Source organism: Molothrus aeneus, chromosome 27 (genome assembly GCF_037042795.1).
Source record: "Molothrus aeneus isolate 106 chromosome 27, BPBGC_Maene_1.0, whole genome shotgun sequence".
NCBI classification, from domain to species: Eukaryota; Metazoa; Chordata; class Aves; order Passeriformes; family Icteridae; genus Molothrus; species Molothrus aeneus.
Window position 1 is genome coordinate 4,089,346 of NC_089672.1, and position 11,714 is coordinate 4,101,059.

Below are 11,714 nucleotides of genomic sequence, written 5' to 3' on the forward strand. Positions count from 1 at the left end.
TTCCATCCCCAGTTCCATCCCGGCTCCATCCCGGTTCCATCCCGGCTCCATCCTGGCTCCATCCTGGCTCCATCCCGAGTCCATCCCCAGTTCCATCCCAGCCCTATCCCAGCCCCATCTCGGCTCCATCCCCGGCTCCAATCCCGGCCCCATCCCCGGTTCCATCCCGAGCTGGCCGCACCCCCGGCTCCCCCCCGGTACCTCTGCCGTGCCGGGGGCCTCGCTGCGGGCCTGGGGAGGGGGTCCCGGACGGGCTGCGCTGCCAAATCGGGGTTCTGGGGGTGCGTAGGTGGCTGCGAGCGAAGGAGAGATAAAAAATCCCCCGGGCGACTTCCTTCCTGCCCGAGGCCTCCTGGGCGGGCGGCTTCCTTCCAGGGGAGGGGGGACAAAGTGCGACACCCCAGGGCGCAGCCAGGGGGTGTCGGGAGGGCGAAGGGTTGAAAACCTGGGCACCCCCGGGCACACTCTGGGCACTCCTTTGGGCAAAGCCGGGCACTCCTTTGGGCAAAGCCGGGGACAATCTGGGCACTCTCGGGGACTCTCTGGGCACCTCCGGGGACACTCTGGGCACCCTCGGGGACACTCTGGGCACCCCTGGAGACCCTCTGGGTACCCCCAGGGACAATCTGGGCACCCTCGGGCATCCTCTGGGCTCCTCTGGGCATCCCCGGGGACACTCCGGGCACCCCCCAGTGCTGGCGCCGTGGGTACCACAGGGACGGGGGATGCTCTGCCAGGGCAGCTCAGCCAGGGCGCTGCCAACCCCCCCCGTCCCCCATTGCTGCCACCCCCAGAGCCCCTCCTGGCCCCGGTCCTGCCCCCGGTGCCACCGCGGGGCTGGGCGTGTGCCAGCCCCGGGCCCGTGCGGTGTCGCACGTCCCCGCCCGGCGGATGTGGCCCAAACTCGCTGTTTTTTCCCCTGGAGCTGCTCCAAGCCCGCTCGGCGAGGAGGAGGCGCCGCGGCGGGGAGGGGAAGGGGTCCTGCCCTGCCCTGTCCCCCCCCTCCGGGGACACGTGGTGGGGACAGTGCCACCACCAGGGCTGGAGACAGGGACAGGGACCCTCGTGTGCCCGGCGGGGAGGACTCAGAGGGGGCGGTGGCCCCGTGGTGGCACCGGGGAGGGGACGGGGACCTCGCGGTGATGGATTAGAGGGGACGGAGCCTTCGTGGTGACACCTGGGAGGGGACAATGCCTCCGTGGTGCCATCTCGGAGGGGACGGTGCCTTCATGCTGGTGACCTGGAGGGGACGGTGACCTCGTGGTGATGGCCTGGAGAGGACACTGACTCCATGGTGATGACCGGGAGGGGACAGTGACCTCGTGGTGATGCTGTGTAGGGGACAGGGACCTTGTAGTGACACTTCGGAGGGGACAGTTCCTCCGTGGCCACACCTTGGAGGGGACACTGCCCCGTGGTGACACCCTGGAGTGGACTCTTCCCCCTCGGTAACACCTCGGAGGGGGCGGTGACACATCAGAGGCCACACTGCCAGCTCTGTCCCCACCTCAGGGCTGTTCCCTTGCCCCAACCCCAACCTCACCCGCGGGGTTTGGGGCAAGAGCTTGGAAATCCCCAAACCTGTCCGTGCCCGGGCGGGACAAGGTGGCGTTGGTGGCAGGGAATGAGGAAGCGGGGCCAGCCCCACGCCCGGTGCCACGTATCCCGCCAGGAGCCACCGTCCTGCCCCGCCACCGCCGCGCTGCCGGGGCTCAGCGCCGGGGCCGTACGGGAGGGAAGGGGTTATTTATGGCCACGGCCGCCGACAGCTCCATCCTCCCCGCCGCGGCTCCCTCCCCGAGCGCCTGAACGTGCCTCCCACCGGCTGGAGCAGCTCGAGGCACGGCCGGGCCCTCCACACCTCCGGGGACGCGGCAGGGACCCCTCCCCGGGGAGCAGCCCCCGCTCGGCTCCTCGGGCTCGGTCCGGCCGGTCCGTCCCGCTCCGCCGGCAAACAACAACCTGTTCCTTCTGGGGTAAAGGTTTCCTTCGGGTTTGTTGTTTTTTCCCCTCGGCTGGAGATAACTTTGGCTCCGCCGGAGGCTCTGCCCCTCCTTGTTTGTGCTGCTTTGGGGAGGGGTCTCTCCCCTCCTCTCCCTCTCCCTCCCCTCTCCCTCCCGGCCGTGTCCCTTCGGTGCTTCCCTGGAGCCGGTGGCCGGAGCAGCCGAAGCGGGGAAGGATCGGGGGCAATTCCCCAGCCAAATTCTGGCTGTTCCTCCTCGGACTCTGCCCTTTGGCACCCCTTGGCATAGCCCCGGCTTGGGAAGGGCACAGAGGGCACGGGGTGAGGCACAAAGTCCCGCTCCCCACTCCTCTTTCCGCTCGGCTCTCCCATTCCAAGGAATTCTCTCTCCCTCCAGTCTCCCCCCCCTCGGATGCGCCGCTGCCGCCGAGCCCCGGCCTAACCCCGCGCCGAGTCCCTCCCGCAGCCGCCCTATTTGGGGTCCCCCACACCCTAAAGCCACCATGCCAGGACCCCAGGACGTGCGGGACCTCACCTTCAGTCCGTGGGATTACGGAGTCTTCGCGCTGATGCTGCTGATCTCCACGGCCATCGGGCTCTTCCACGGGCTGGCCAAGGGCGGCCAGAAAACCTCGGAGGATTTTTTCACGGGTGGCCGGAGGATGTCGGCGCTGCCCGTGGGGCTCTCGCTGTCCGCCAGTTTCATGTCGGCCATCCAGGTGCTGGGGGTGCCGGCCGAGGCGTTCCGCTACGGAGCCAAATTCCTCTGGATGTGCCTGGCGCAGCTCATCAACAGCGCGCTCACCGCGCAGCTCTTCCTGCCCGTCTTCTACCGCCTGGGGCTCACCAGCACCTACGAGGTGGGCACGGCGGGGACACGGCGGCGACACGGCGGGGACACGGCTGGGGGGTCCCGCCGAGGTGCCGAGCATCGCTGCCAACGGCTCCGGGCTCAACTCGGCGGATGAGACCCCCCCGGGGGGTGCGGACCCCGCTCCCGAGGTGTCCCGGGGTGTCTCGGGGGATGTCCCGGGGGTCCCGGGTTGTCCCAAGGTGTCCCTGACTGTCCTGGGGGTGTCCCGGGGTGACCCAGGTGTCCCCTCGCAGCCCCGTAGGACCCCGCTCCCCCCCCTGCCTTGGGGTTCTGGGGGTCTCTGTGTCCCCCCCAACCCCACGGGGGGTGCGGACCCTTCTCACCCCCTGCCCAGGCTGCTGGGGGGTCTCTCCCAGCCCCTCTCCCTCCGTGCCTTGGGGTTCTGAGGGTCCCCCCAACCCCGCGGGACCCCGCTCGCCCTGCCGGGGTTTTGGGGGTCCCTCGAGCCCCCCCAGCCCCTGCTCAGGGCTCACTCCGGGCTGGTCCCGACGTGCTCTTTGTCCTTGTCCTTGTCGCAGTACCTGGAGCGGCGCTTCAGCCGGAGCGTGCGGCTGTGCGGGACCGTGCAGTACGTGGTGGCCACGGTGCGTGTGCGGTGCTGGCCTTGGGGACAGCGCGGGGACAGCGCTGACGGTGCCCTGAGCCCCTGGGAAGCGCCCTCGGCCCCGTGCTGCTGTTTGGGCTGGCTCGGAGCGAGAGCGGCGCGGCGGGAGCGCTGTTTGGAGAGAAAACCGCGCCGATTCCCCCCGCCGTGTCACCTGCGAGGGGACCCTGAGCCCCCCTCGGGACCCTGAGCCCCCACTCGGGACCCTGAGCCCCCCCTCTGGATCCTGAGCCCCCCCTCGGGATCCTGAGCCCCCTCTTCCCGCAGATGCTCTACACTGGGATCGTCATCTACGCGCCTGCCCTGATCCTAAACCAAGGTGTGGTGTGGCGCGGGGGGGGCTCTCCCCGTCCCTGTGTCCCCCTCCCCAGGTGACAATTCCCCCCCTCAGCATTGTCCCCTCTTCCCTCAGTCACCGGGCTGGATATTTGGGCATCGCTGCTGTCCACGGGGGCCATCTGCACCTTCTACACCACCATCGTGAGCGGGGGGGGGGGGTCCTGGGGGGTCCCCGGGGCGTCTCGGGTGTCCCGATGGGTCCCGGGGGGTCCCAGGGGGTTGTCCTGGGATGTCCCAGGGTGTCTTGTGGGTGTCCCGAGGTGTCCTGGGGGGGTCTTGGTGGGGTCCCGAGGTGTCCTGGGAGTGTCCCAGGGTGTCTTGTGGGTGTCTCGAGGTGTCCCTGGCTGTCCCAGGAGATGTCCCGAGGTGTCCCTGGCTGTCGTGGGGGTGTCCCTGGCTGTCGCGGGGGTGTCCCGGCGCTCAGCCCCGCTCGCTGTGCCGCAGGGCGGGATGAAGGCTGTCATCTGGACCGACGTGTTCCAGGTGTTTGTGATGCTCGCGGGTTTTGTCGCCATCGCCATCCGGGGGACGCTGCTGGCGGGGGGTCCCGCCGAGGTGCTGAGCATCGCCAGCAACGGCTCCAGGCTCAACTTCGCCGAGTGGGTCCCCCCCGAACCCCGCAGGACCCCGCTGCCCCTGCCTTGGGATCTGTGGGGTCACCGTGACCCCCCGAACCCCGCAGGACCCCGCTGCCCCTGCCTTGGGATCTGTGGGGTCACCGTGACCCCCCGAACCCCACGGGACCCCGCTGCCCCTGCCCCGGGGGTCACTCCCAGTTCCCTCACCCCCTGTTCTGGGTTCTAGGGTCACCCCCAGCCCCTCTCACCCCCAACCTCGGGATCTGTGGGATCATCCCCAGCCCTTAACCCCTTTCCCCACATTCTGGGGTCTCTCCCAGTCCCTTCTCACCCCTGTGCTGAGTTCTGGGGTCACTCCCAGCCTCTCTCACCCCTTCCCTGACTTCTGGAGTCACTCCCAGGCCCCCTCAGGCCCAACCCCGGGATCTGTGGGGTCACCCCCAGACCTTCACCCCCTTCCCTGAGTTCTGGGGTCGCCCCCAGCTTCTGTCATCCCACCCTGGGATCTGTGGGGTCATCCCCAGCCCCTCACCTCCTTCCCTGAGTTCTGGGGTCACTCCCAGCCCCTCTCACCCCACCCTGGGATCTGCGGGGTCTCTCCCAGCCCCTGCCCGCCCTCCCCGGGCTCTGTGCCATGCCGTGCCCCCCTGACCGGTCCCGGGCCGTGCCCAGTTTCAGCCCGGACCCGCGGAGCCGGTACACGGTGTGGACCTTCTTGCTGGGCGGGACGCTGCTCTGGCTCTCCATGTACGGCGTCAACCAAGCGCAGGTGCAGCGCTACGTGGCCTGCAGGAGCGAGAGGGAGGCCAAGATGTGAGTCCGGACCCCCCGGCATCCCCGGGAACACCGGGAACTCTCCGGATCCCCTCGGCATCCCCGGGAACACCGGGAATTCTCCGGATCCCCCCGGCATCCCCGGGAACACCGGGAATTCTCCGGATCCCCTCGGCATCCCCGGGAACACCAGGAATTCTCCGGATCCCCCCGGCATCCCCGGGAACACCGGGAATTCTCCGGATCCCGCGCTGGGAGTCGCAGAGGGGAGGGGATGCCCTGGGGGCAGGGGGGGCTTTGTCTCCTGCCCGGGTCGTTGTGTGGGTGAAGCGCCCTGCAAGGACCTGGCACAGCCCCTGCCAGGACTTCCTTGCATCCTTTCATGGACCCTGAATTCCCCTGACACCCCTGCCAGGACCTTGCACCCCCTTAAGAACCCCGAATTCCCCTGACACCCCTGCCAGGACCCCACACTCCCGCACTGCCTGAGCCCTCCTGTGCGAGACCCCAAGCCCCTGCCCGGCCCCTCCCGCCCTGCCAGGACCTGGCACCTTTCCAGTCGCCCTGGCAGGACCTTGACCCCCGTGCCCCTCGTGCCCCTCGTGCCCCCCGTGCCCCCTGTGCCCCTCATGTCCCCCATACCCCTCATGTCCCCCATGTCCCCCGTGCCTCCCATGCCCCCCCATGTCCCCTGTGCTCCCCATGCCCCCCGTGTTCCCTGTGCCCCCCATGACCCGCATGCCCCCTGTGCCCCCCGTGCCCCCCGTGCCCCTGCAGGGCGCTGCTGGTCAATCAGGTCGGGCTCTTCTGCATCGTGGCCAGCGCCGTGGCCTGCGGGCTCGTCATGTTCGTGCTCTACGGCCACTGTGACCCTCTGCTGGCCGGGGCCATCTCTGCCCCCGACCAGGTACCGACCCCTCAGGATCCCCCCCGGCATCACAGCGGGTTTTGGGGTCCCACAGGATCGTGTCCCTTCCAGGACCCCTCAAGCAGTGGGATCAGAGGGGGTTTTGGGTCCCCTCAGGGGCACAGGGGTCCCTTGGTATCCAGATCCTCTCCAGGAGTCCCCAAGTTAGTGGGGTCAGAGGGGGTTTTGGGGTCCTCCAGAATCCTCATCTCTCCAGCACCCCTTGAGGCAGTGGGGTGGGAGTTTGGGGCTCCCAGGGGTATTTGGGGTCCCCCAGGACTCTAGATCCTTTCCAGCACCCCTGAGGCATTGGGATAGGAGTCTGGGGGGCTCCCAGTGGGTTTTGGGGTCTCCCCGGGATCCTGCCCCCTCCAGCACCCCCTGAGGCAGCAGGGTGGGAGTCTGGGGGGCTCCCAGGGGTTTTGGGGTCGCGCTGGCCCCTCCCCTCACCCCTGTCCCCCAGTACATGCCCTACCTGGTCCTGGACATCTTTGGGAGCACCCCGGGGGTGCCGGGGCTGTTCCTGGCCTGCGCCTACAGCGGCACGCTCAGGTGAGGAGGGGTCCCAGCCTGGGGACATGGGCGGGGGGTGCCACCACCCCGGTGTCCCCATGGGGCTGACGGGGCCACCTCGTGCCCAGCACGGCCTCCACGTCCATCAACGCCATGGCTGCTGTCACCGTGGAGGACCTGGTGCGGCCGCGGCTGCCGGCGCTGTCCCCCAGGAAGCTGACACTGATCTCCAAGGGGCTCTGTGAGTGTCACCGCGCCTGCGGGGACAGGGATGGGACACCCTGCGGGGATGGGTCACCCCCCAGGGTCACCCCTGCCTGGGCTGTGCCAGGCTGTGCCGTCCATTCCACCCTATGAATTCCATCTCAATCCCATCCTGTAAATCCCAACCCAATCCCAGAAATCCTAACCCAATCCCATCAATCCCAATCCCATCCCATCCATCCCATCTCAATCCCAATCCCATTAATCCCATCCCATAGATTCCGTCCCAGACTATCAATCCCATCCCACCAATCTCATCCCAATCCCAATCTCATAAATCCCACCCATCCCATAAATCCCATCCCAATCCCATCCCATCCCATATTCCCACAGCTCTCACCTTTGGCACCTCCTGCATCACCGTGGCCGCTCTGTCCTCACTGCTGGGGGGGGGTGTCCTGCAGGTGAGAGCCCCCCGAGACCCCAAATCCCCTCCCTCAGCTTCTACCGTCCCAAAAAAACCCCAAAACCCCCCCAAAACCCCCCAAACCCCCGCACTGTCAGTGACCATCCAAGCGGTGACACCGCGGGGACACGGCCACGCTCCGGTGGCACCTGGAGAGCCCTCGAGGCTGAAGGGGTTGGGGCAGTGCCAGGCCCCCCTGGAGCTCTCGCAGACCTCAAAAAAAAACCCAAAAAACCCCAAAAAAACCCGCAAACCTCCCCCGAATCCCCCCCAAACCCTGTCCCCTGTCTGTGCCCATCTGAGTGGGGACACCACAGGGACACTGCGGGGACACAGCCCAGCTCTGGTGCCACCCAGAGAACCTTCATTGAGGGGGAGTTGAGGCAGTGCCAGGCCTCCCCTGGAGCTCTTGCAGACCCCAAAAAAACCCCAAAACCCCCCCAAAACCCCCAAACCCCCTGCGCTGTCAGTGACCATCCAAGCGGTGACACCGCGGGGACACGGCCACGCTCCGGTGGCACCTGGAGAGCCCTCGAGGCTGAAGGGGTTGGGGCAGTGCCAGGCCCCCCTGGAGCTCTTACAGATCCCCAAAAAACCCCAAAAAAACCCCAAAACCCCCAACTCTCCCCGTGCTCTCTGTGCCCAACTGAGTGGGGACACAGCGGGGACACCACAGGGACACCGCAGGGACACAGCCCAGCTCGGGTGGCACCCGGAGAGCCCTTAAGCATTTAAGGGGCGTTTGGGGCAGTGCCAGGGCCTGCTGGAGCTCTTGCAGACCCCAAAAGAACCCCCAAAACCCCAAACCCCCCACGCTGTCTGTGCCCAACGGAGTGGAGACACCACAGGGACACAGTGGGGACATGGCCATGCTCTGGTGGCACCTGAAGAGCCATCAAGGAGGAGGGGTTGGGGCAGTGCCAGGCCCCCCCTGGAGCTCTCCCAGACCCTAAAATAACCCCCAAAAAACCCAAAAACGCCAGGGCTCCTTCACGGTGATGGGGGTGATCAGCGGGCCCCTGCTGGGCGCCTTCATACTGGGGATGTTCCTGCCCCGCTGCGGCACCGCCGTGAGTGCGGGGTCAGGGTTTGGGGTTTGGGGTTTGGGGTCGGGTTTGGGTTTGGGGGATTTGGGGTCGGGTTTGGGTTTGGGGGATTTGGGGTTTGGGCATTTGGGAGATTTGTGGTTTGGGGATTTGGGGTTTGGGGGGTTTAGTGTGAGGGTCTGGGGTTTGGGATCAGCGGTTTGGGATTTGAGGTTTGGCGTTTGCGGGATTTGGGGGTTGGGGTGTTTGGGGGATTTGGGGACAGGGTCAGTGGTTTGGGCATTGGAGTGTTTAGGGGATTTCGGGAAAGGGTCTGGGGTTTGGGGATTGGAGGCTTGAGGTTTGAGAATTTGGGGTCAGCGATTTGGGGTTTGGGGTCAGCACAGGGATGGTTTGGGGAGTTTGGGATGTTTGGGGATTGGAGGGTTGGGGTTTGGGGAGGGGGATTTTGGGAATGGGAGGATTTGGGGGTGAGGAGGATTTTGGGTGTTCTGCCATTCAGCACAGCCATGGGGATATTTGGGATTTTTGGGGGGGTCTCCACAGCTCCCCTGGGCCCTGCTGATCCCCTGTCCCTGTCCCTGTCCTGTCCCTGTCCCTGTCCCTGTCCCTGTCCCTGTCCCTGTCCCTGTCCCTGTCCCCATCCCTGTCCCTGTCCCAGGGGGTGCTGGGGGGCTTGGCCGTGGGCCTGGCACTGTCACTGTGGGTGGCCGTGGGTGCCACCCTGTACCCGCCCAGCGCGGCCACCATGGGGGTGCTGCCCACCTGGGGGACGCTGTGCCTGCCCCGCAACGCCACCAACGCCACCAACGCCACCAACGCCACCAGCGGCCCCGCCCTGCCCACGCCACCCCCGGAGCCGCTGCGGTGAGCGGGGCTGGGGACAGCGGGGGGTGCTCCTGTCCCCTGGGGTGGCATGTCCCTGTCCCCTGGGTTGGCACATCCCTGTCCCCTGGGGTGGCACGTCCCTGTACCTGTCCCTGCTGGCTGTGGTCTCACATCCCTTTTCCTGTTGGCTCTAACGTCACATCACTGTCCCCATTCCCTGTGACGTCACACCCCTGTCCCTGCTGGCTCTGATGTCACATCACTGCCCCTGCTTGTTGTGACATCACAACAATGTCCCTGTCCCTTATGATGTCACAGCCCGTCCCTGTTTGTTGTGACATCACATCCCCATCCCTGGTCCCTGTGACATCACATCCCTGGCCCTGCTGGCTGTGATGTCACAACCCTGTCCCCATTCCCTGTGACGTCACTGTGTGTCCCTGCTGGCGGTGACACCCCGCTGTCCCCTGTCACAGCCCGGCCATCCTGGGTGACTTCTACTCCATATCCTACCTGTACTACGGCGCCTTGGGGACACTGGGGACTGTGGGGACAGGGGCCCTGCTCAGTCTGCTGCCAGGTGAGAGGGGAGATGGCCCTGTCACCTCCTGTGTCACCCCCTGGGTCACCCCCCATCACCCTGTTCCTGTCGCCCTTCCCTGTGACCTCATTCCTGTCACTCCCTGTCACCCTGTCCCTGTCACCCATTCCTGTCACGGTGTCCCCTCCTGACAGGGCCAGCGCGGCAGAGCCGCCGTCCCCAGGGTGTGCTGTGGTGGGACATCGTCAGGGCTGCACCCTCGGGTGGCCTCAAGGGTGACAGCAGCGCTGGGGACGAGCCCCTGGACAAGGCCACGGTGACCCAGGCGCTGCTGGAGACGGGAGGGGAGCGGAAACCCCCGTGTGACCCCGCCAAGGGTGGCACCGTCACCGAGAGCGACGTGTAGGGGACAGCGGGGTGGGGACACAGTGCTGGCCCCAATAAAGGAGCTGCTGATCCTGGACAGAGCCTGTCCTTGGGGGGACGGGGAGGAAACACAGTGGGGGGACACGGGGAAGGGCAGGGAGGGTACATGGGGGACACGGGGAGGGGACAAGCAAGCACTGAACCTGAGGCAGGTCAGTCACTTTGTCAGTAACATTCTGCTCGTGCTCTTACTCGAAGCTGAACGCGGCATTTGACCTGAGGCTGTAGAAAAAGGTTCCAAAATTGATTGATAGCACTGAGGTTACGGGTGTGTAGTTCAGTTAGAAGCATGTAACGTCACAGGGTAGAAAACTTAGAGATTAGAGTTTTAGAATACAGTAATATATATATATAGAGAGAGAGCAAAATAAAAGTTTTAAGGCAGAAACTAATCCTTCATGAATTTCGGTAGTATTTTGTAATTAGACAGAAAATTGAGGAGTTTGAGTGATTAGTTATTGAGTTAAAAATAAAACAATTTAAGTGTCCTTTCTTAATTAGATAGTTTAACCGTAAAAGACTTTGTAGAGGAAAATAATTGGCTATTTTATAACTCATTAGTAGACAACTACAGTACTCACTACTTGCAAGACTCTTACAATAAATGAAAAAAAAAAAAATTAAGCCTGAACACAAAATACCATCTCAAGTACCTTCAATGCCTACCTCAATAGAATAAAAAAGGGGTGTGAAAAAAGCCAATCACTTGTTTTTTAAATTTTAAAAGTTTAACAGTAATAAAATGGTTATAAAAAATAGTAATACAATGACAGTAATAACAAAATGGTTATAAAAAATAGTAATACAATTAGAGTAATAACAATGTGGACAAATTGAATTAGGACAATATGAGACAATAAATATAAATAGTTACGGATGTCCAGGTACCTTTTTCTGGGCAGCATGAGCCCGAAAAAGGACACAGTTAACAGAGGATTAACCCTTAAAAACAACAGCCTGTTGCATATTCATACACTTCATACATGATGCATAAATTCCATTCAAACACAGGATTCTGTTTGGTCATCATCAACTTCTTGCTCTGAATCCTGACAGCACCTTCGAGGTGGAAGAAGTTCATTTCTTCTGATAATGGAGCAATAAATTCTCTTTCTCTGAAAGATTCAGGTGTCCTGTGGCTGCTGTCTGGTGTGAGTCCTTTCTTTAAAGAAAAGTATCTTACATAGCAGAGTTTCTATTTGAACATTTTTTATAACCTAAACCTATATTTAACACAGTACTTAAGAGAATTAATACAGCATTACTTTCTAACACTACACATATAATATTCATTTTAATATTTGCGAAAAGCCAACCATAAAATGCATGCATTTTTTACACCTGTAAGCAGCCTTTTCCATTTGCATTCCCATACATTGTGGGATACAATACATACATTGTGAGTCTGTGAGAATTATACTAGCAGGATGTTTACAGTCATTTGGTGTGAGTGTCTGTCTGTCCTTCCAGGGTACTTTTCAGCAGTTGCTTAAAATATGGGGAGCAGATACCACTGTCCCTTAGTGCTTTTCACAATTCCTTTATCTCCTGAGGTGGGGTAGCCACCCATGTTCTAGGTCCACCGGCTTGCTGGCTGAATAGCACAGGCATTGCTAAAGGATTTAGACTTTCTTCTTTGCAAATCTGGCCT

At 62.7% G+C, this 11,714-nt stretch overlaps 1 protein-coding gene across 1 annotated transcript; it reads left to right on the forward strand.

Moving 5' to 3' along the window:
- The first annotated feature begins 2,466 nt into the window (after nucleotides 1–2,466).
- SLC5A5 (solute carrier family 5 member 5) lies at nucleotides 2,467–10,043 on the forward strand. Its single transcript, XM_066566628.1, has 14 exons — nucleotides 2,467–2,823; nucleotides 3,356–3,421; nucleotides 3,709–3,760; nucleotides 3,854–3,921; nucleotides 4,225–4,379; nucleotides 5,031–5,171; nucleotides 5,910–6,039; nucleotides 6,503–6,591; nucleotides 6,681–6,793; nucleotides 7,150–7,220; nucleotides 8,206–8,292; nucleotides 8,930–9,135; nucleotides 9,573–9,676; nucleotides 9,832–10,043. The coding sequence occupies exons 1-14, from the start codon at nucleotides 2,467–2,469 to the stop codon at nucleotides 10,041–10,043; spliced, it is 1,851 nt and encodes a 616-aa protein (XP_066422725.1).
- Nucleotides 10,044–11,714: the final 1,671 nt, after the last annotated feature.